The sequence below is a fragment of the Corticium candelabrum genome, chromosome 4 (assembly GCF_963422355.1).
Source record: "Corticium candelabrum chromosome 4, ooCorCand1.1, whole genome shotgun sequence".
NCBI classification, from domain to species: Eukaryota; Metazoa; Porifera; class Homoscleromorpha; order Homosclerophorida; family Plakinidae; genus Corticium; species Corticium candelabrum.
The window spans coordinates 2202160-2226430 of NC_085088.1; the positions used below are offsets into that span (position 1 = coordinate 2202160).

Genomic DNA, 24271 nt, shown 5'->3' on the forward strand with positions numbered 1-24271 from the left:
CCAGAGGACGGTGAGCGGTTGTGTTTTACGAGTTCAACAGGTAGGATATGTAGATAGTTTGTTGGGTTGCTTTCTAGTCTACACATCAGGTCGTGTTGAAGGTTTGGTTGGAAAGTCGAGGTATAGTTGCTTGATCTAACAAGTAGCGGTGGGTGGTACATGAAGATATATAATGCTAGCTGCAGTGTCAAGTTGCTATAGTTAACCTATGAATATGTAGTCTATGTGCTTGTATTCAGACATACTGCGTGTATGGACCTGATTGTAGTTTTACTGATCTCCTGGTGGTGGTGTTTGGCTGTTTTGTCTTTAGTATTAGCTAGTAAGGTCCCTAATATATTGCGTGACACTATAGCTTTTTGTGAGTTTGACTGTGTCTACTGTGGTATCGTACTTTTCAAATAATTTTTGAGGTATTGCAGTTGTAAACAATCTTTAGTAAACTACAATAGGAGGGAAAGACTTCACAGCCATTGTTATTGGGTAAGCCAGTGAAACGCCAGAATAATTGGTAATTAAGTTAGGTAAATAGATGTCTAGAGCGCATGCTGTCAATAGAAAAGTCCTACAAGAAGTAGACGTCTGGTTGTCTGCTGGCTGCAGTAATGCGCTCTGAAAGAAAGTGTGGCTTTGATTCGCTTCTCCAACAATGCCAAGATGTGAAAGAAATGGGCAACGCGAGTGAAACAAGCGAGAAATCGGTGGGATGGGCCAACCACACACACGTTCAGACCCGCCTAGTGCGTATTCTCAGGCGGAACGTTTGAACAGAGGATTACGTTAGTAGGAGGCTTTGGACTTTACGGTCAGTGCATGGTCCGGCCATTTAATTTTCTACATTTCAATTTTCATGTTTTCATTTTTTAATTTTCAATTTTTAGTTAATTCAAATTTTTTAATTTTTACTAATTTTTTATTTCTATTTTTATTTTTTACTTGCATTCTTATTTTAAAAAATATAAACATTTTAAAATTTAAGTTTTAATTTTTAATTTTTAATTTGTTATTTTTATTTTTATTTTTTTGTAAAATGGTTTTTCATCTTTTGATGTTTGATTCGTGTGATCTTTAGATTTATCTTCTAAAGTTTGATTTTTAGGCACCTATGTGCTCAAAACTAGAAACTTGAACGCGCGGTTGGTTTTTCTATTTCTAACATGAATAGAAATAGAAAATAGCAAATTGAAAATGACCGAACACTAGACATAGCAGGGGTCTCAGCGGGGCTTCCATTCGTACGCGTGTCTCAGGAGATCACATTTCCAACACACAAACAGGTGTTTGCTTTTTCTTTACTTTCTGTCACGTGCCAAACCACGTTGGCAGCTCTTGACAACTCCTCTCTGACAGACAACGTTGTGCCAGTGAATACCGCGGTCCCTAGCTGTGTAGGTACGTGCATTGTACACAACACGCTACCTTTACCGTAGATGAACCGGTTGGAGGGGAAATGCTACGAATCTAAAGGTATTTAGATAGGCTCCGCACTAGCGGATCGCCGAATTGGCAACTGTGGTGACGAAGTATACAGAACGACGTTTGTTGTCTAGGAAAAATCGAGGCACAATTGAAACATCGAAACCGTCACCTTACTACAATTAAGTAGTAGACTGCGCGCTTTCACGGGCACACTCTAGATGTAGTACACGGTGCCGGTACCGTATACAAGGGTGTGCGTGGTACTCTAGAGCAGGTCACATTTCTCATTTGCGTGACGTCGCACAACTCACCAAGTAAACAGACATGCACGTCCATCGTCAACGCCTTCTGAACTCTAGTTGAAGTCAACTCAACTGTACTCTATTTGCTCAACTCAACTCAATTAATTAACTCAGCTAGCTAACGTAGAACGGTGTGCGGCTACAACTGAAGGAATATGGTCATAGCTAGTCAACTACAGCTTTAAATAGCTAGTTACTAAGTAGACTACTATGTCAATGCTAGGTATAGCTACTAGACTCAATAGTGCTAGACAACGATTGTAGATCGAGTTCTACCGTGTCACTCGGTGATCTCTGGGCTGTCATTGTCGGCGCGTACGTTCACATCTGCAGTCAAGCTGCGTGACGAGGAGGTACCGGCGCCTTGGGTTGTGGCAAATGGAAACACGATTGGTAGTTCCGTGTCCGACGAGCTGTCGTCGTGAGCTACGTCCCTCCCAAGTTTATTTCGCATTTCTTTTCTGAGTTCTTTCATGTCGTCGAAACCGCGAAGAGACAGCGGACGTTTGTCGTCTGACCATGCAGCGTTGCAAAGTGGGCAACGCCGCATTGAGAAGTGCAACGTTCGCGCCGAGCCATTGTCGGCAGCAAATAGATACTGCTATCGGACTTCTGCTGAGCAGGTGGCAAATCTTGCAACGCATCATTCTTGATGCTATTGTCGCTGCTTGCGATTTAGTGCGTCGTTTCGATGGCAACCGATGGCGAGTCACTTGCTCCATATTGTCTTCGATGTTCTCGAGTCACTCGTGTACTCGTTCGAAGCTGGGGTTAGCGCGTCTTCTACTTCGCCGTCGATCTTGAAAAAGATATCCATATCCGGAGATGAGGCATGAGTGCTCGAGCTCAACGACTGCAGCTAGCCGTAATTTACGTAAGTAAATGCTGTTGACGAGGCGGTGGCCGATGAAGCTCGTTTTCTTTTGATCGGTGCCGTCTCTCGTATAGAATCGAGGTAGCACTCTAATGAGTCATAGTCTGACTGAAGTACCGCACAGATTCTTCGAGATGGTGCCTTCCAAAAGTCTACGTCTGCATGCATCCAAAGCAACTAGGTTAATTAGTTGATCGACATGTTCTGCACAGACAAATTAATTAAAGAAGACCGCGCTGCTTGCTGCAGAGACTCCTACTAGACACCTCGTCATGCATACTGTGCATGCATAGATGTAACGTATATCCTACCTCTTGTTCCGTCGTCATCTGCCAACGGTACGCCGCGGTTGTCCACTAGGATAATTCGGTCGTCACACGGACAACACCTTGAACTTCGAAGTGACTCTGAACTAAGTAAGTAATATGTAGTAAGCTGACGTCACTTTCGACAAAGCGAACGTACTTCGGCTAGCTGCAGCTTGTTTCGAACGACTTCCATAGACCACAGGTCAACACTCTTCTTGATTTCTCTGACTGCAGATTGCGACCGCGCTTTCTTGCTGCTCGGCGCTACCGATCTAAAGACAGACCAAGAGGAAGACGGCGCCGGCGTCCATGAACTTCTGGGTGCTGGAGCTGTTGCGGTCCTAGCAGTATGGCGACTTGCTTCGCTGGTTACACCTACAACTGGCTGCAGCTGTAGGCGACGACTGTGCGAAAACGACGAGGCATCGGACACATTCGACTCTTCCAAGAGCGGGTCGCCGTAGAGTTGATAGCGATGACCAGCCGAGACTCCGTCGAATCGACCTCCGGTCTGGGGAAATATTGCCGCCTCGTTTCCATCCTCTCTTTTCAGCTAAATGACTTCTACCTACACAGTGATACGCAACACTGAATTTTGTCGATCACCTTAATTAGTTAGTTAACATTGTATGATTTCTTTAACATCTGAAGCTGTTCGCGCCGTGTACAACTTGACTTGTCTTGAAAACTCGAGACAGTCGCAAACTGCTCACGTTCGACAATTTCATTGGCGGCTCTTGCGTTCCTCGAAAAATGGTCACCATGTCACAATGTGGGGAGATGCAAGTTGAGGTGACCTAACGTAGACGACGCTTACAAAGCAACTGTGGTGGAGGCTGCCAAAGTCTACTCAAGAATGTCTTACGGTGTGAGAGGGCAGTCGACCCGTCCAGTTACTACTGAGCGGTGGTTCGGACTCTTCTAGAGCTGCACTGCGATTTGTTTTGACGTTTGTTGTTAGCCACGCATGGGATTAGCTAACTCTTCTCACAAACAACCAGACTAGAGGCCATGAAAGCTTCGAAGCAAATCGTTTAGCACTAGGTACTAGGTGGGGTGTGAGAACATACGGCCACGCCTTTTCCCTCCTCTCGCAAACAGCTACCTCCCCACACTAGCTACTATAGTGTATCGATAACTCTCTGAACATCAAAAGCTATAGGCTTTCCAAATGTACAAAAGCAATTTGCAAACCGTAGACATCATCACCCTTGCTAGATCTCACACATGATCATTGAGGGAATTCCCCGGGAAGACAAGCCGTCAACTTGCACAACCAGATATTGCAGTGTGGACGCAACTTGAAACACAACGTCGCTGTAATGGACGAGGCAGACATCAGACAAATGGTAGAAGATGGCATTTCGCATTCAGAAATAAGCTATAGATTGAGGCGAAGACATCCTGGAGTTAGAGGACTTTCTGAGAGATCGGTGAGAAGATTTTGCTTTGAACACGACCTCCACTATAGCTCGGGTGTGTCGAATCGTGAGTTGAGGCAAATCGTTGAAGCCGGTGTTAGAGAGGAAAATCGTAAATATGTATATACTCTAAATATCTATATACATCTGATTGCAACGTTGCTGAAATAAGGTTGAACCAGCATACGGGAGGAAGATGATGAAGGGCTACTTGCAAACTAAAGGCTTTCGTGTATGGGGAAAAAAGATTTCAATGGGCTCTTGGACAAGTTGCTCCTGGATATTACAGAAGGAGGCAAGCTCTTGCGCATCGACGAGTAAATCCCGTACCTTATTACGCTCAATACTGTGATCACAAAATGCACATAGACCAGCTTGTGATGTAGTTACACATGTCCTCGCCATTGACGGCTATAGTGGATTCATTCTTGGCATCATCACAATGCCTATCAAAAACAACACTTTGATTTACAGCCACTTATTACGAGCTATCTTGATACAATTTGGTTTGTGGGATCAAATACTAGTTGACCATGGCAAAGAGTTCATTTTGTCATTATACGTGCAAGAACGCTTAGCAAATTTAAGGCGAAACCAAAGAAGAGCTCCCCATGTTCAATCAATGTCTAGGGAGGTATAGACACCATCATGAATGACACACAATGATTAGGATGTGGTTGTAATATAATTAATTCTTTAATTACATAGAATCATCCAGCGGAAAGAATATGGGTGGAAGTCAACCAAAGGGTTAATTATCCTGTTAGGGAATACCTTTGTGATCTGGTGGAGACCGACCAACTAGACTTGAACGATGACATTGTCGAGTTTTGTATCTCGTGAATGAGAGTGTGACAGGCTGGAATAGAACTCTTTGTACTAGCGTGGAACAACCAGCCAAATTTGGGGGAACACGCGCGTGCCCCCAGCAGACCCTTCTATAGCTACGCCACTTTAGGAACCGTGGCCAAGGGGACCATGGTCCTCCACTAATTTTCCTGCCTCACTGCTTCACTCCCATTGTCTGAAATGCAATAAAGCATACTTAATCGTTGCACAATATTGTTTGGGCTCCCTCAAACCTTGAAAACGTTCTCCGCTTCTAGTTTGTCTGCTATATAACGTACACCAATTTGCGCCTCAACAACTTTGTTTATGCTGTAGATCTAGCGTTCATGTAAGACAAACACAACCATAAATTCCAGCTAGAATCACATCTTCATGCGCACACACTAACGCGCTACTAGCTAAACGGTCAGAGGAGTGCGAGGCAAAAGCATAAGCCAACAGGTCATGTCCTCTTTTACTCTGTCGAATTCGACCAGGATTCGAGATTCAACCTACAACGACAAATGATAAGGAAGAAAATAAAAAATATACAAAACCTTAGATATACTTTTGGGATTGAGTTCGGAGCTGAAATAGAATTGGGCTTTGATGCTTCGGCCCGTCGTGCTCGGTGTTGCAATGGTTCCATCTAGATTGACGCCAATGTAATGACCGGAATACTTAATCGACTCTAAGATGAAGTGGGAATCATCTGTTTCGGAAGTTTCAAAGTAACTGAATTGGCTTTTCTTTTCCTGTAAAATGTTGTGCAGTGAACACTGGGTTACTTATTGTGAACTCTGTTGTTTATAATCTGTAATCTTACAGCCAGAAGGCGATCGTTTCTTATTGCCAGGTATTTGTCACGAAACTTCATGTTTTGCAGAGACACTCCGGCCACGAAGTCATCTTCTCTGTGTGCCATAAATTGGGCTAATAAATTGAATAAAATTAATTAAGGCAGAAATGGTTGTCTAAATGTTACACACACACACACACACACACACACACACACACACACACACACACACACACACACACACACACACACACACACACACACACACACACACACACACACACACACACACACACGCACACACACACACACACACACGCACACACACACACACACACACACACACACACAGACAGACAGACAGACAGACAGACAGACAGACAGACAGACACACAGACACAGACACAGACACAGAAACAGACACAGACACAGACACAGACACAGACACAGACACACACACACACACACACACACACACACACACACGTACACACACACGCACACACGCACACCCACACACACACACACACACACGCACGCACGCACATGCACACACCTTTGTCGCCAGTTCCACCGCCAGTAGCCACAGTTTTCCCATCTTTCGTCAGTTTCAGATTGTCATTGGTGACTCTACTTGTAAGGTATACGACTTGTTCATTGATCAGCTGGTCCTATCAATATTTTGCAAAATACACAAACAATTAATTTTGAGGTGAACGGTTTGCATATTTATTTGCACTATACAGTAGATATACACTTGTGCAAATCCATATATATATATATATATATATATATATATATATATATATATATATATATATATATATACTGATACCTTGAATGCAAAGACATACACGAGCAGCAGACCGAGAGGCAGAAATCCGGAAATGGAGGTAAAGATGACAAGCAAGTCCCAAACAATTGGCAAAAGAAGCGAGCAGAGTTTAGAAGCAGACCGATGGTCAATAATAAGTACAAACGGATACAAGAGCAGACACAAACGACAGACAAGCAGATGATCAAACTTGCTGACAAAATAAGACGACAGTCGGGAGACAAGATGCGCAGTGGGAAAGAAAGGGAAAGGCAAAGTAACAAGACTTATTTACAGCCCCCATTATACTAGCTCTCCTTACGTTCGTTGCGACACTTGAAATCTTCAGAGAAGCATCATCTTTGTTGGCTTTCTGACTGATTCCGTATCGTTTAACAGTCTCAAGAGGAGACCGCAGACGAAAGGAATACAGAATTTCATCATTCACGACGATTGTATACTCTTGTGCGGTCGTCACGATAGCAAGAACAAAGTTCATTCCTTTCTTGAACGGAAAACTATTTGCGGTCTCTTCCTGACCCCATTTGCCATCTTGTCTAGAGTTCATCACGACAGAACCATCGTCGTCCGTAAATTGTGTGGTGATGTTGAGGGCAACTCCTTCGTCGTCGAGGGTTGTGAACAGATCGAACTGGAAGCTGTCGGGATCGGAAGACGGGAGTCCCCCTGCTGTGACGGTGGTACCAAGTTTGGTAAATATTGGGGTTGAATAAGGCAAAGTTATCTACGCAAAAATAGTACCAAAGATTAATACACACTAGCTGGCATATATGCACGCACGCAGACACGCGCAGACACACGCGCGCGCACACACACACACACACACACCAAATTACGGGAGGTGACAGCTGTCATGATGTCACTTCTTTATTGCACAAGTCGTGCTGTTCTCGTAGACGCGAAAACCTCACGAGAGACAAGCACGAGCAATTGTGTTGCGATAAACAGTTGAACTCGGGAAACCTTTCCTCCGTAATGTAGCGTTCCTCCATCGCGACCTCACGTGCTGTTCGTCTCCTCAAGCACCTCCTCTCACGTGCGAGCAAGCGAACAGTACGAGAGGTCGCGCAGTAAGGACTTGGCTCGCGGTTAACATGTAATAAAGATGCACTAATTTAGCTAAAGTGCTAAACCCTTGGCTACTAGGCAACACGGAACAGCTACTTCACACGCAAGAAACGAGACGCGCGACTAGACTGCCATATAGGTGCATCTAGAGTGCTGACACGCTAGATAATTATCACTGGTGATAACAATGAGAGAATGCGCTGCATTCCCATTGGCCGGCCGGCCGTCTACTGACACACTACTGTAACCCTAGCACATGTGCGCTTTCGAGCTAAAGAGTTGTATAGTGATTTTTCAAAGTAAAGCTGCGCAGGTTAGTATTTTTAGACTAGGCAATGAATCAAAATGGCATCTGCTCACACACACACACACACACACACACACACACACACACACACACACACACACACACACACACACACACACACACACACACACACACACACACACACACACACTAGATAATTGTGTCGTTGATACTCTCTGTTCGCGTTGACTTCGAGCTTTGAAAATCTGTAATAACTTCTGCGCAATAGGGCGGACAGTGACGATCTTGGTATCGTTTGAAACCGCAAGTTCCCGGATTTTTTATAGTTACGATGTATTGCACAGGCGGTTTGATAAGGCTTTTGCATATCAAGAGTCGTTAGGGATGGTCTTACAACGAGAATGCGTTTAATAGAGGAAGTAGCCAATTAGCAAGGTCCGCTGCCTTGACATCAACGCACAGTTGCTCTTGTTTCGTGCGTAGTTGCTTGGTATTTCTGACTCCTCTTTCCGTTCTGCTTCGTCTTGATAGCCTGTGACTTCCTCTACTGTTACCTAACATCTTTGTATTGTAATATGACCTCTAGAATGTACAGTTAATGGGATATCACTTAACATCTGAGTGGGGTAAACAAATACAGCTGCATCATTCATTAGTCACTTCCGAGCGCAAATCAACGCGAACAGAGAGTAGTCGGAACGATATCAGAAATCTAGAGAGAGCGCGGCCTTGCTTGATCGGAAATCAGACACACCTCGTTCACACTCAAGTAGGCGGACGGTCTTGCCGAGCATATTGATTCGTTTGTTCGTTCATTTAGATTACGTCCGAATCGGTGCTTGCGACTTTGATGTTGCTCAGTCTTCGGCCATCGACTGGAACTTGCATGCGTGCTTGCCGATTCCGTCGGTTTGTTTTATTGAGCAATTGGAGATAGAACCAGTTCATACGAAATAAACTGCAATTATACAGTAAACAAGGTTTGGACGTTCAGGTCAACGTTTCAGGTCGTTTTTCTGCAGGTCGACATTACCAATGCTGCTAGCCTATTCGAGATTCATGCATGCATGCAATCCTCCCAAGATGAAATTGTTAGCATCTTGTTTCCAATCAAATGATCCTTGGCAAAGCTGCAAATCCAGCAGCTTACAAGCGTGCACATGCTAGATATCTGTAATTAAGACTCTAGAATACAGCGAGTTTGCTAGTTGATTCTTTACATAAAGTGAATAACTGACATTGCTTAAGTTAACTTAACATACATCAACGGTCGACGTACCTCACTCATGTCGATTGCTTCAGCTCTTCTTCAAGACTGTTGCATGCAATACGAGAAGCTGCTTATAGCACTTGCGCAGACACCTCCTACGCGAGACATGTCAAAAGCGAAAGGAATCACCACCTTTTTGCTCCCGGATGTATAGGTCTGACGACCGAGCAGTCCAGTTGCCAACGCTGTCCGATTTCATTTAATTATAGATTTTCTTATTTCCTAAACCTTCAATTAATCTATATGAGCGTTTCAAACGCACGTTACAATACGATGACGGAACAAAGGCGATTTTATTCTGAGTAAAGTCAGCTGTTTGTCAAGTTATAAAAGACCGCGTGATAATGTGTGATCAGTGACACTACAAAATTGAGTACAATACTTTAGACGGCAGAATAGTGAGGTAAATATTTTCGAATATCATGCTGTGGCTAGGTGGCCGATCATCATTAATTAAGTGTCTGGAGGGGCTGGAAAATTTGATGTGGGGTCATAAGTCTGAAATTCAGTGATTTGCAAGGGTCACTAAGCATTTGGGTCACCTGTTGGGGGTCATAATTTTCAAGGGTTTTAATCTGTATACTATAGAATTGTATGCAAGAACAGTATATTTCTAAGCGCGTTGTACACTTGCATTGCTGACAGCGCCAATTCCTGCTTTACTTGTTTTGTCAGCGGGTTGAATGGAAATGACCAACTTTAGAAATCATACCTAGTAGGCCACATTTGAGCCCTGAAACAGACTACATATACGTAGCTAATCTCATTAGTATACTATATCACATATGGGGTCATCTAAACTAATTAATTAAGCTAACGGACAGACAGTGGAGGTAAGAAGTTTTTAGCGGGCATATTTGCAGGGGTCACTTAGATATCAAACTATGCGGAATTTTGCCAGCGCCCGCACTGTTATTAATGAGAGGCCCTTATTGGGATAGAATGGCCTTCTGTTCTCTAACTGCAGTCTTATGCAAGACATATATCTTCGTGTACGTAGTAGTTGTATGTTCATTGGTTCAGTTGTTTAGATTATGCCAGTAGTAGATAGAATAAATAGTTGTTTAGTCTTTTATCAAAGCTCACGTGTGGAAGCAAACTATTTTGCATACATTCAACATCGTGACATGTGACGTATCATATCGACGCATGTTTGATATTCTAGACCACGTAAGCGGTAAGAACTCTGAAATTGTGGAACAAGCATGGGAAACGTTGGGTCCAGTGGTGATCCTGTTCTTAGTGACGACGACGAGTCTCTCTCAGAGATACTAGCAATCTGAGCAAGATGTAAAGGGCTCCAGTAGAAAAGAAACAAAAATACCAGGCTATGAGATTTCTAACCATGTCAAAATCATCCAGTTTCTAATAATAATAATAATAATAATAATAATAATAATAGCCATACCCAAATCACAGCGAATTAATTAATTAAATTAATTAAGAGAAAGTCAAACCTTACGGAGAACACACTAGAGTCCGTTCCAGAATTAGAGGCAGTTGAGGTTTTCCTTGGATAGAAGATGTTACGGAGGCACGTACGCTCATGAAACTGACACCAATGAAAAGGCGGTTCCGCCTATGGTTTGCAGAGCTATTCTGCCCGCTATGAGTTAGCCTACTGACTGGGTTGCTGTTAAGGACGGTTCTAGGCTGACACAACTGGGGCGCGTTCGATTGGGCTCTTGCAGCCTCTTCCAGAAGAGGCTCCGTGTGCACGCCTCTCTTCCAACTTCTACAGTTCCGCCAACTCTTAGCGGCTCTGCTGCTCGTTGGAAGACCACGCCCCTCTACAGCTCGCCATGTACGTACAAGAGCCGCTACAGGAAGTTAATTAGTGTGGAAAACTATGCACGTGAGCAAGAAACACACAGCCCCGCAAACTTGTTAGCCCTGTCGCTGTTTGTAGTCGATTTCTCGTCCTCTTCACTTTCATGATCAATGAAGTATGAGTGACGTCGATGTACACACTGACGGAATGTATAGAATACAGTCTAGAACACTGGAGATACTTGTAGTCGATACGTTAGGCAGCCGCAGCCGCAGCCGCAGCAGTTTTCGATAGAATCAGCAGGTGAAACGACGCTCCGACCGAGACGGCGCGACTAGCAATTGCACGGCCACTCCCACCAAACGAAGCCGAGGAGTTGCACGGAAGCGCAAGAGTAACGCGCTAGCTTGTAACCATACCTAAACGCGTAGACGGAAGACGAGTCGCTCTGTGTGTGATTGTATCAGTGGATGTTCGCGGCACCGTGTCAATGAGCAAAAGGTTAGATATAATGGGCCACGCCCTCCGAGCTCAAACTGCCGCACGCGCGACCGTAGAAGAGTCGCCGGGTGGCGCGTCGTCCGTCCAGTTCATCCGTGTCGTAGAGAGCCAAACACGTTACCCGGGCGACGAGTGGCAATGGAGAAGAGGTCGAGTAAGCGGATAGGCGGGGCCGGTTGCCGCCCCCTCACGCTTTCCGAGAGTGTGAATTTTTTGCAAAATGTAAAAACATTCATTGCACAACTAAATATATTACTTACTTAATCAGCTATGTCAAACTTAATCAGCTATGTCAAACAAATTAGAATTTGTGCCAATTAGTCAGAGTGGATTCTACTTTGTAACATAGAAAACGATGGTACGCATATAATTGGTCTCCGTAAGTACTCAATTGTTTAGCTAATCAATTAATATCAATTAATAGTAATTAATTAATTAATTATTAGCTAAATTATCATGTGTACAATTGAATTGTTTCTAAACTCTGTATATTTGTTTTCCATTTGTTTGTGCTATATGCGTTTACAGGTTTACCTGTTGACTTGGCAATATCGTCTACAACCTTCTGCAGCTTTGCAAGATTTCTGCCTGCGACTGCCCATGAAAGAGAGACTTCCCTTGCCCGTTTTGCGACTCTTTCAGCCACAAATTCACCAGTATAACCGGACGCACCAAACACCACAAGCTCGTACGTTCGCTTCGCTTCTTCAGTCATTCTTCTTATTCACGTGATTAGCTAGCTACGACGACAGCACGCTAACATACAGTTCCGACCGGCGTACGTGTATGACGTGCCGCATCGACAGTGATAGCGTGTGTACACGTGTACATGCATGTACACACTCTACGACCTCGACTGTCCGGACTTTTTCGCAATGTTGAAATAATCAGACAATGACAGTCAAACTAAAACAGATATATTTAAGAATTAAACACTTTATAATTGCAGCAGCCGGTTTTTTCTTTCTAATTAATTAATTAATTAATACAAGGAGGTTGACAGCCTAGAAATCCCAACAATTTTCGTTCGCCCGAAAAGCACGTCTCTAGTTTTCGCTTGTTTTTTTTACAAGTATCCCAGATGATATCATTTCCGTCGCTAGAATTTTCGTGTCTATGCATAGGAGCAGTGGGGCATGTAGCCTCGCCCCAGACACAGTGTGGATTGCAGCCAGGATGCATCTTGTGGTGTTGTGTGTGTGTGTGTGTGTGTGTGTGTGTGTGTGTGTGTGTGTGTGTGTGTGTGCGTGCGTGCGTGCGTGTGTGTCTACTTTATTAGCGCTGGTTCGATTCTTCTACCAGGGAGAGCCCACTTTCTACGAGCACGAGCTTTGGAGAGCTGTGAACAAAGCGTTCCTAGACTCTAGAATCAAGCACAAGCGTAGATAGATCAGAGAGTAACTTTACTAGCTAGAGTACCACTATAGTTGTTGAATAAATAACTGTTAAAAGTAAGTTTCGTGCTCTTTTCTGCATGGGAAAGAAACAAACAATCAATCCTAAACACGATAGTTGCATCATAGAAACGTTATCATTTGGTGAGATTAACATAACAGTCATGTCACCACATGCAGTCAACGTGCTAATTCAGAGTTTTCTAGACATTCTAGAGACTAGCTATTATTCGTGCTCCTTACAACCACAAAACCAGTTTACAATACCAGTTGTTTGTTAGATTTATGCGAAAATGAATACATCTTGCGTACCAAAGAACACTCTTAATTTTGGATTTTGGACAGATTGAGAATGTTGCTGTGGGTATACAGATTCCTGAATTATTTCAGTGTAACCTGTTTATTGATGCTTCATTGACAGAATCCGAAAAGCACCAACGACTGAAGCAATAGAACTGCTAGTAATGAACTTTTAGACTTCAAATAAACTATAGAATTATTGTCACGTCAACGCCACAAGTACGTACTATACTTCTGCAAAGGTGCAAGGTGCATTTAACATCATGTAATTAGTTCTATCTGCATTGGAAATTATGGGTAGACCAGCTAGCTATCTATACTAATATTAATAGTGTACAACAGTATCACTATGCATACTAATATGTAGAATGTAGACTACAGTATTTGACTACTCATAAATAAGACCATACCGTATACTCTGTATATCTTTGATTAAGTTTCTGGGATCACCATATTAGTGCATGGGTGACCTGCTTCTGTATGATGATACACAAAGAGCAGGATACAATTGCAAGATGCTTGCCTGAGCAGTGAGGAACGTAGGATCTGTTGGAGAACTCTGATCTCATCCACAGATAATATGACCTGACATCCATCCTATGTATATGTCTGTATATATAAACATGTGAATGTGCTCTACGAGGAATTGAGACAGAAACATCTTGCAATCCAAACATGCGATTTCTTCTCAGTGTGATTTGATCGGTTGGAATATAAACAATTTCCCAACTTGTAAATTGCCATGCACTAGAAGAACAGCAGTTGCGAAATGAGCTGAGCAATTGAGATAAAGAAGGTAAGCATAGTGTTCAGTGTATGGTGTTCAGTCAACCTGGTACTGCTACACCCGAATTACCAACAAGGTGTCTAGAGTCTCACGTGTACGGGCCGGTATGAGCATACCCTGAAAACATGACCACCACCACCACCACCACCACCACAACAATAACAACGTTAACAACAACAACCTGTAGCAGCAGTTTTCGTTAGAATCACCAGATGGAACGACGCTCGGACCAAGATCGCGTGATTGCACGGCCACTCCCACCGAACGAAGTCGAGGAGTCGCATGAAAGCGCAAGTAACGTGCGAGCTTGTAACCATACTTAAACGCGTCGATGGAAGACGAGTCTCTCTGTGTGTGATTGTATCAGTGGATGTTCTCTGCACTGGCTAAATCGGTCCAGAACAAAAGTTATATAATGAGCCACGCCCTCCAAGCTCAAACTGCCGCACGCGCGACCGTAGAAGAGTCGCCGGGTGGCGCGTCGTCCGTCCAGTTCATTCGTGTCGTAGAGAGCCAAACACGTTACCCGGGCGACGAGTGGCAATGGAGAAGAGGTCGAGTAAGCGGATAGGCGGGGCCGGTTGCCGCCCCCTCACGCTTTCCGAGAGTGACCGGTCTGAAGCGCTGTGAAGATCGTCCCGCTCGGAGAGACTGCCGCTTCGGTTCGAAACGGGAAGCGCAACGTGTGTGACGGGACGGGCAGAGATCAAACGGCCGTCTTGGAGCTGTGTGGCGACGGTCGCGTGCCAGCGTCCGCGGCTTCTAAACACTTCCGGAGCTCGTTAACTTTGTAATAGCATATCCAATTTCTCCTATTTTAAGGGACCTAGGGATAAGGGAGGACGGTTCGACGACGTCGCTAAATGTGTGAACGTCGAGCGTGGGAAAGCGTTTTCCGCCTTTTGTCGATCAACGTGAGAAATCGTTTCGATAAACGTGGGAAACTCCACCATCGGGCCTCGATCCTCCGGAAGCGTTTATTGAGATAGACGAGCGAGAATCGGCACCCGTCGACACACTAGCATTCGCCGGGCGGTTGCGGTAGAAAGCTGCCTCCTGCCCCGCGAGTGAAAGCGTGGCCGGCACGGTCCGAGACCACAGCCAACTATAGGCAAAACAGGCGAGCACGATTCGGCTGCACGAAAGGCGTCATGCGAACGACGAGCGCGTGGACGCCGCGATCCGGTGCGCATCCGCACCGACGCGGCGACCGCACGGAAGGCAAACACCGCGCTGCTGCGAGGTCCTCTCGAGCAAGCAGACGGTGCGTTGCACTCGGTAGGCGTCTCGTAGAACGGGTCGGGCGAGAACACGAATCGGATGGCGATCGCACTCGGGACGACGTCGATGCGCAGCGCTTCGACGTTCGTGCCGCGAGGGCCGTTACCTGGTTGATCCTGCCAGTAGTCATATGCTTGTCTCAAAGACTAAGCCATGCATGTCTAAGTATAAGCGATCTTATACGGTGAAACTGCGAATGGCTCATTAAATCAGTTATAGTTTATTTGATGGTCTCTCACCACATGGATAACCGTGGTAATTCTAGAGCTAATACATGCGTCGAGTCCCGACTCTTGCGGAAGGGATGTATTTATTAGATTCAAAACCAATGCGGGGCGTCAGTCCCGGTCTTTGGTGATTCATAGTAACTGTTCGGAGCGCAGGGCCTCGCGCCGGCGCCGGATCATTCAAGTTTCTGCCCTATCAACTGTCGATGGTACGGTATCGGCTTACCATGGTTGCAACGGGTGACGGAGAATTAGGGTTCGATTCCGGAGAGGGAGCCTGAGAAACGGCTACCACATCCAAGGAAGGCAGCAGGCGCGCAAATTACCCAATCCCGACACGGGGAGGTAGTGACAATAAATAACAATACAGGGCCTTCGTAGGTCTTGTAATTGGAATGAGAACAATCTAAATCCCTTAACGAGGAACGATTGGAGGGCAAGTCTGGTGCCAGCAGCCGCGGTAATTCCAGCTCCAATAGCGTATATTAAAGTTGTTGCAGTTAAAAAGCTCGTAGTTGGATTTCGGCGGCGCGCGTCCGGTCCGCCTAACGGCGCGTCACTGGTCGCGCGCGGCTTTCTCTCGAGGGCCGCGCGTGCTCTTGATTGAGCGTGCGCGGGACTCGGGACGTTTACTTTGAAAAAATTAGAGTGTTCAAAGCAGGCGCGTCGGCTTGTATACATTAGCATGGAATAATGGAATAGGACGTCGGTTCTATTTTGTTGGTTTCTGGGACCGAGGTAATGATTAATAGGGACGGTTGGGGGCATTCGTATTCAATTGTCAGAGGTGAAATTCTTGGATTTATGGAAGACGAACGCATGCGAAAGCATTTGCCAAGGATGTTTTCGTTAATCAAGAACGAAAGTTGGAGGTTCGAAGACGATTAGATACCGTCGTAGTTCCAACCATAAACTATGCCGACTAGGGATCGGAGGACGTTATGATACGACTCCTTCGGCACCTTTCGAGAAATCAAAGTTTTTGGGTTCCGGGGGGAGTATGGTCGCAAGACTGAAACTTAAAGGAATTGACGGAAGGGCACCACCAGGAGTGGAGCCTGCGGCTTAATTTGACTCAACACGGGAAAACTCACCAGGTCCGGACACAGTGAGGATTGACAGATCGAGAGCTCTTTCTTGATTCTGTGGGTGGTGGTGCATGGCCGTTCTTAGTTGGTGGAGTGATTTGTCTGCCTAATCGCGATAACGAACGAGACCTTAACCTGCTAACTAGTCACGCCGTCTCTCCGGGGACGACGGTCGACTTCTTAGAGGGACTATCGGTGTCTAACCGGTGGAAGTCTGAGGCAATAACAGGTCTGTGATGCCCTTAGATGTCCTGGGCTGCACGCGCGCTACACTGACGAAGTCAGCGAGTGTCGACCTGCTCCGAGAGGCGTGGGTAATCTTGTGAAACTTCGTCGTGCTGGGGATAGACCCTTGTAATTATTGGTCTTGAACGAGGAATTCCTAGTAAGCGCGAGTCATCAGCTCGCGCTGATTACGTCCCTGCCCTTTGTACACACCGCCCGTCGCTACTACCGACTGGATGGCCTCGTGAAAACTTCGGATCGGCTCCAGTCGTGCGGTTCGCCGCGCGTTGGACGCCGAGAAGCGGTTTTAGCGATGTTTTCTGGAGGAAGTAAAAGTCGTAACAAGGTTTCCGTAGGTGAACCTGCGGAAGGATCATTAACGATCTCGATCGCGTGGAGCGTACAGGGACTCGTTCCCTTGTGGACGGTATGTGCTTTCGGGGTCGTCTCCGGCATCGCTCGGCGGTCGGGGAGGCGTCGAACGGGCGATCCGGTCTCGCGTCGGCGGGACGTCTCGTCCGGCCCCGAAGGCGGCGGCGCCGACCGCGTCAGGTCGGGCCTTTTCTTCTCATCTCATCGTCACGCCGGTGAACGGGCCGCAAGCTTGCAGGCTTGATTCGTGGCACGGCGAATCGTCGTGTCGCACGATCGTGGTCAAACGACAACTTTCAACGGTGGATCTCTTGGCTCGTGCATCGATGAAGAACGCAGCGAACTGCGATACGTAGTGTGAATTGCAGAACTCGGCGAATCATCGAATCTTTGAACGCAAATGGCGCCGTCGGGTTCTCCTCGGCGGCATGTCTGTCTGAGTGTCGTCCCGTTACGTCGGCGACGACAGCGCGTCCACCGACCCGGGCGGATGCGGTCGCCTTGAGGCGTCTAGGCTCGCGCGATTCGTCGTCGTCGCCTAGTCCCTGTCAGATTGGCTCGGCGACGCCTGCGTGCAGGCGGCGGGCTGCGTGGCCGTGTGAGCCCGCGCGGCTATGCGTGCGACGCGGCCCGTGCCGCCCGAGACGCGGTGCGATCGTCCGAGCGCGAAGGTGAGTCGGAGCGACGAGTTTGCTCCAGTTGTGACCTCAGATCAGGCAAGACCACCCGCTGAACTTAAGCATATCAATAAGCGGAGGAAGAGAAACCAACAGGGATTCCCTCAGTAACGGCGAGTGAAGTGGGAACAGCTCAAGCCGTCAATCTCCGGCCTCGGGTCGGCGAATTGTAGTCTCGAGAAGTGCTATCCGCGCGGCGGTCGGCGGTCCAAGTTGCTTGGAACGGCACATCGCAGAGGGTGAGAATCCCGTGTCCGGCCGCGGTCCTCGCGCCACGAGGCACTTTCCAAGAGTCGGGTTGTTTGGGAATGCAGCCCAAAGCGGGTGGTAAACTCCACCTAAAGCTAAATACGGGCACGAGACCGATAGCGAAAAAGTACCGTGAGGGAAAGATGAAAAGCACTTTGAAAAGAGAGTAGTATTCTTGAAGTAGTATTGCATTCTATGATGTAAGTATAGACTACATGTCTTATGTTGTGCAGGTGTACACAGATAACTGGTGTAAAGTCAGGAAACTTTTCTGGAAGTATTTCTTTTTGTTGACTGCTAAGAATTTACACATTTGTAGTGGATTATTATCATGAATTATGTCATTGGTTTTCTTACAAGACACTGACTATTGTTTCGCCTTGTTTGCGGAGCTCTCTTATCTCAAACCTTTTGGTGCTGTCAATCTCTGTTTCTCCTCACTGTGTTAATTCATCATTGTTACTGTCAGGTTTTAAACTTGTCTGTTTTGCTGCTTTAGTCTGTTTAAATCATAAGAGTGCGCAATTTGTTGGACTAGAAAAATTGGATAGTATATTGGAAGCCCGATGTACGTATGTACAGGGACTATTCTGTTCACGGGGACTATCCTGTTCACGTGGACTATTCTGTTCCTATTTGCTCCTATTCTGTTCACCGGGGACTATCTTGTTCACGCAATTTGAACCCACCCTAGTGGGGACTATCCTGTTCACGGGTTCAAATTGCGTGAACAAGATAGTCCCCGGTGAACAGAATAGGAGCAAATATGAACAGAATAGTCCACGTGAACAGGATAGTCCCCGTGAATAGAAAAGTCCCTGTACATACGTACAAGTTCAATACTACTTTCTTTGTGACTTGGGTTGTGACTTGGGGCTGTTGTTACATTTTGGATAACTTGTCTGTCAGGAACAGTTGCTGATGATGTAGTTGTTCTAGCATGTTGATTGGATCTCTTTACAAAGCCATCACGTTTTGTTTTTGCTAGATTGCATTCTTTGTTGTCGTGATTGTTCAAGTCGTCTCAGATGATCAGCTTTTCCTCCTACTCTCTTACTGTAAGTCTTTTTTTCTTTCTTGGTTAATTGCTCGTCTAGTTCAGTGATTGTTGTATCACTTGTTATTAAATTTTCTCTCACTCTTCGCTAGCTGCTTGTATACTTATTTAGCTGCTTGGACACTAGCTGTCATGATGTTTTTTGCTTGTGTTTTTTGTAGATCTGGTAGAAGCAATAAGCCTTCTGTTGACTGGGGAATTTTCTGCCTCATTGCCTCAGCAGATTTACAAATATCTGCTGCTACAGTTTGTAGCAGTGCTGTAGCAAAGGTAAGTAAGATTTTCCAGTTCTTTTAAAGCTTCCCTGACATCCGACTGGGTTTGCTTTAATTAATAGTTTTGAACCTATCACAAAGACATATGAATGTTTTGGGTCTGGCTATAGTGACATAGTTTGGATCCAAGTTCCTGTAATCATTGTGTGCGCTAAGCAAGCTATTACAGTTGCTGCGTTTGTCTCATTAATCTACTCACAAAATATTTTACTCTCTCAGAATGTTGCTGCTGAAGGTAAGAATGACATTTATTAGTAGTTTTGTGGTTTGTAAGGAGCACGAATAATAGTCTCTAGAATTTCTAGAAAACTCTGAATTAGTACGATGACTGGTGTCGATATGACTTTTATGTTAATCTCACCAAATGATAACATTTCTATGATGCAACTATCATGTTTAGGATTGATTGTTTGTTTCTTTTGTGTAAAGACCAAGAGTGTTTTTGTCAAAATGTACTAACTTCTATGTGCACCTTTCAAACTGAATGTTGCTGTTATTGTACATGTTTAATTGTTTCTCTTGCAATAAAGTTGAAAATGATGACAGGAGTGTTTGTCATGTTTTATTTTACATTTTACTTTGTACACTGCTTTTTACAGGTAATGGCATGGGCGAGGATAACGTGTCAGGGCCTTCCCCTTGAGATCTGCATCTGCCCCTGCACTGACATAATAGAAACTGGATGTGTGTCTCTGTTGAGGCATTTCTTGTATGGTTGATTGAATTACAGTTTTTGGTTTATTTATTATTGCTTTTACATTTGCACTTTGTTATTTCATTTGTATCCTATTTAAAAACATAATTTCAATCACTTGTTTGACATTAGAATGGTAGTTAATTTAGTTGAAAGGTTGTATAAAAGAAACAGTCGCCGTAGACAACACGTTAACATATCACTCATTCGCATGTGACTACTTTGGTTTTGTTGGCATGCTAGAGAACTTTGATATCTGAAGGTGACCATATAGTTATTTATACATGATTTAGGATGTAAATTAGAAATTTGACATAATTCTTTTAAATGTCATATTTCTTATATTTGAGCCAAAGAGAAGTATTTCTTAACTATAATTGTATTTGTACATAATTTTATTTATTTATTTATTTGTGGCAATAAAATTTCAACTTTGTTCTCAATGAAGCCATTGACAGTACAGTACAGTAGGAATACTTTATAAGATGGTTAGGACAATTCAACACTGAATTGAACCAGTGGATTCAATGTGATGCATCACATTCTTCAGCTGTTTATATGTAGCTTATTGATGCAATTTCAATATATTTGATGCTTGATTCCTACATATCACTGTCTTCTACTTCTATGTAATCGTAGTAATAAACTTTCGTGCTTGCATTACAGGAATCACCAACTAATGAATAATTCGGTGATGCTAACTCTGTTTCTCATGTCATGGAGTATGCAGTGAATTACGGTCTAGAACAACACACGGTAGTTGCCCATGACATGCTACAATATTAATTATGGTTTGTTACAGCTACTTTAGATGTAATTAAACATTTCAACTGTTTAGCTGTCTGCTCCTTATCAGATTTCTGGTGGTATCATTAATGGTTTGTATCATGTACATGAATTAATTTAGTTCTTATTAAATTATTCAATAACTGTTTTCTATGTTTTCACTACATCATTATGTGTGATGTAGATGCTGACCACTCTCTGTGTCCAGTGGGAAAATAATGACTGCTGTTGCACGTACAAGATGAAGATCATCTGTTACAAGTCAGAAATTCAGACTTGATTCACTGTGTTTAAAGTTTTAGTTCAAACTTGACAGCGAAAAATTGTATTAAACTTGCACTTCAGGTAGATTGTTCATGATTATATATATGGATATCAACTCATATGGAATATTTAATAATAGTGAAAAATATTTACCACTAAAGTGCAATGTCAATCCTTTTCAAAGTACCACTCCAGTACCAGTACATCTAGTAACTACGAATACTTTCATCACTTCTGTTTTTTAAGTTATTAATACTAGCACAACCTTCACTAGTCGTGACTCCTTCTTCTGGTAAATGCATGGCTTCACAAGGACTTGGCTTAGCTCAGAATCAGCCAGGTTGCATTCACAGTGTAACTAGTAGCAGACACCGCAACTCATTGTCAACAAGACCTTTCACTGAAAGACAGTTGATCAACATTTGCTCTTGAATTTGAGTAGATCTGCTCCTACTTTTGCCCATGGTCTTGGAGGTACTTCGTGTGCTAACAAAGGTTCCTTCTGTTGCTTGTTGTCATAGTCTCGACATATGGAACATTTCTGTACATGATTTCTAATATGGCTTGTCATACCCGGCCAATAGAGTGCTTCTCTGGCTCTTCTAATGCAAGCATTTGCTCCCATGTGTGAACTGTGTATTCGTTCTAGAGCAAATTTTCGAGCTGCTTGTGGCACCACTAGTGTATTGCCTTTCAAAATCATTCCTTGCTGCACGGTCAATTCATCCCGAATGTCGTAATATGGTGTAATGTATGATGGAAGACCGTACTTCGTGTCTGGCCATCCTTGTATGATGTATTGCTGTAGTTCTGGTAAGCTCTGATCTTCTTGAGTAGCATTTTGAATGGTTTGTAGTGTAGTGATTGCCACCAGCAAGTGATTGATCATGTTGACCTGCTCCAGTTCTTTCTCCCAATCACTTTGCTGCTGCATGCTCTCTGTCTTGTTTGTGTCTACATCATATGCTAGGTATGCTCGCGACAAAGTGTCTGCCAGATATAACTCTTTACCTGGACGATATTGAATGTCAATTGAATACTTCTGTAATCGCATAAGCATTCTCTGCAAACGCTTTGGTGCAGATTGCAATGGTTTCTTGTGTATGGTAACAAGAGGCTTGTGATCTGATTCAATTGTAATGTCGCGTCCATAGGTGTAGGTACGAAATTTCTCCATAGCATATACAATTGCCAACATTTCCTTCTCAATCTGAGCGTACTGCTTCTCAGTTTCAGTCAACGCTCTGCTTGCATATGCTATTGGACCTCTCCTTTGCATAAGCACAGCACCCAGTCGATCCTGTCTGAGAAACGTCACATTGGATTGTAGTTGGCAACTTTCCATCAAAGTATTGCAAGACAGGTGTCTGTGTGGCTGCTGCTTTAATCTTGTCAAAAGCTTGCTGATGCTCTTCATTCCATTGCCACCGAATGCTTTGTTTCGTTAGTTGTCTCAATGGTTCACATAGGTCCGAGAGGTGACCTAAGAATCGTGATAAACAGCCAGTCATTCCAATGAAGCGACGTATTCCTGAAACATTTGTAGGCCTTGGCATCTTTGGATCGCTTCTATTTTTGCGGAATCTGACGGTAGCCCATCTGACGAGAGTACATGTCCCATGTATTTCACTTTCTGTGTTGCTATTTGACATTTCTCTCCATTGAGCTTGATGCCTTTCTCCTGACATCTATCCAGTAACGCTGTCAAATTCTTGTCATGATCCTCTCTAGCAATAGCTTCTGTAGATCCCTTGCCAATTATCAAAATGTCATCTGCTACAGTATACACACCTCGAATTCCTTGAATAGCTGCATTCAATCGCTCCTGGAATATCTCTGGTGCTGTAGATACGCCAAATGGTAGCCTCTTCCAACGATATCTTCCAAAGGGTGTACCAAATGCGGTAAGCTTACTACTTTGATCATCAAGACTTATATGCCAGAATCCATTCCTCACGTCTAACACACTGAATATTCGTGCTTGTGCTAGTTCTGGTAACAGGTCTTCTAAAGTAGGCATGAGATATTGACTTCGAATGAGAGCTCTGTTGAGAGGTTTAGGATCGATGCATACTCTAATCTTGCCATTTGGTTTCTTTACCGTGACTAGACTGGAAATCCAATCTGTCGGCTGCTCTTCTTTTGCTATAACTCCCATTTCTTCCATTCGTTGTAGCTCCTTCTGCAGCTGCTCTTTGATAGCTATAGGCACTCTCCTAACTGGTTGTTTTGTAGGCGTGATGGTCTCATCCACCATCAGATGTACCTTGCCTGCTAATCGTCCCAGTTCTCCTTGGAAGACCAATGGATATTTCTGCATCACACTCTCTTTTGTCATTGGTTTTGTCTTGTGGCTTTGTTGTTTTTGCTGAGTGGTGATAGCTTGCACATTCTCCATATTCAGCTGTATAAGGCTTATTTCTTGCGCTGAGGAAGCTCCAATAATCGACTCTGTTCCAGCGTCGTCAACAACCACAAACTTGCTGCGAAAAACATTCCCATTCTTTGGATTTCTCACTTCTAATGTGCATCTGCCCAGAGGCTTGATCCTGCTTCCGTCAAACAGCGTTAGCACTTGCTTTGTTTGCTCTAAACGCGTTGATATGGGCACGTCCTGTCGCCTAATGACGTTACACGTGGCACCTGTGTCAATTCGAAACATGATCTGCCGTCGTTTGACACGTAGGTTACCATACAATCTGTTTGGATATGTTGTAGCGGAGTCGTTTAGCACATTGACATTTGGGATTTGGGAAACAATGTCAAGCGTGCCACAAGATGAATCAATTTCGCGAATTAGTGGACAATCGTTCGGACAATATGTGTAACATACGTGTAGAGGCTCTTAACTTGAAGATGTTTAGCCGTGTAATGTGTACACTGCAGTAATACACGTAATACACCTACGGTGACTTGAAAGCAGTGTACACA

General features: G+C 44.4%; 1 protein-coding gene, 1 long non-coding RNA gene and 2 other non-coding genes across 4 annotated transcripts; 3 read left to right on the forward strand and 1 right to left on the reverse strand.

The window, feature by feature from the left end:
- Positions 1 to 5468: 5468 nt before the first annotated feature.
- On the reverse strand, positions 5469 to 9482 carry LOC134179105 (galectin-9-like). The gene is made up of 6 exons (XM_062646000.1): positions 9402 to 9482; positions 7088 to 7510; positions 6508 to 6622; positions 5979 to 6085; positions 5721 to 5907; positions 5469 to 5664 (listed from the first exon to the last, which is right to left on the reverse strand). The coding sequence occupies exons 1-6, from the start codon at positions 9408 to 9410 to the stop codon at positions 5660 to 5662; spliced, it is 846 nt and encodes a 281-aa protein (XP_062501984.1). The 5' UTR covers positions 9411 to 9482; the 3' UTR covers positions 5469 to 5659.
- A 6047-nt stretch (positions 9483 to 15529) lies between these two features.
- Positions 15530 to 17345, forward strand: LOC134179219 (small subunit ribosomal RNA). Its single transcript, XR_009969828.1, has one exon. It is a non-coding gene; the product is annotated as a small subunit ribosomal RNA (ribosomal RNA).
- Positions 17346 to 17629: 284 nt separating this feature from the next.
- LOC134179246 (5.8S ribosomal RNA) lies at positions 17630 to 17784 on the forward strand. Its single transcript, XR_009969855.1, has one exon. It is a non-coding gene; the product is annotated as a 5.8S ribosomal RNA (ribosomal RNA).
- Positions 17785 to 19485: 1701 nt separating this feature from the next.
- LOC134179122 (uncharacterized) lies at positions 19486 to 21494 on the forward strand. Its single transcript, XR_009969791.1, has 3 exons — positions 19486 to 19591; positions 19707 to 19831; positions 20957 to 21494. It is a non-coding gene; the product is annotated as an uncharacterized LOC134179122 (long non-coding RNA).
- Positions 21495 to 24271: the final 2777 nt, after the last annotated feature.

Excerpts from the sequence above, each read along its gene's own strand:
- LOC134179105 (XM_062646000.1), bottom strand. Across the intron at positions 6,623-7,087 it reads TTTCAAGTGTCGCAACGAAC|GACCAGCTGATCAATGAACA; the intron begins GTAAGGAGAGCT and ends AAATATTGATAG. Across the intron at positions 6,086-6,507 it reads CGGTGGAACTGGCGACAAAG|CCCAATTTATGGCACACAGA; the intron begins GTGTGTGCATGT and ends TCAATTTATTAG.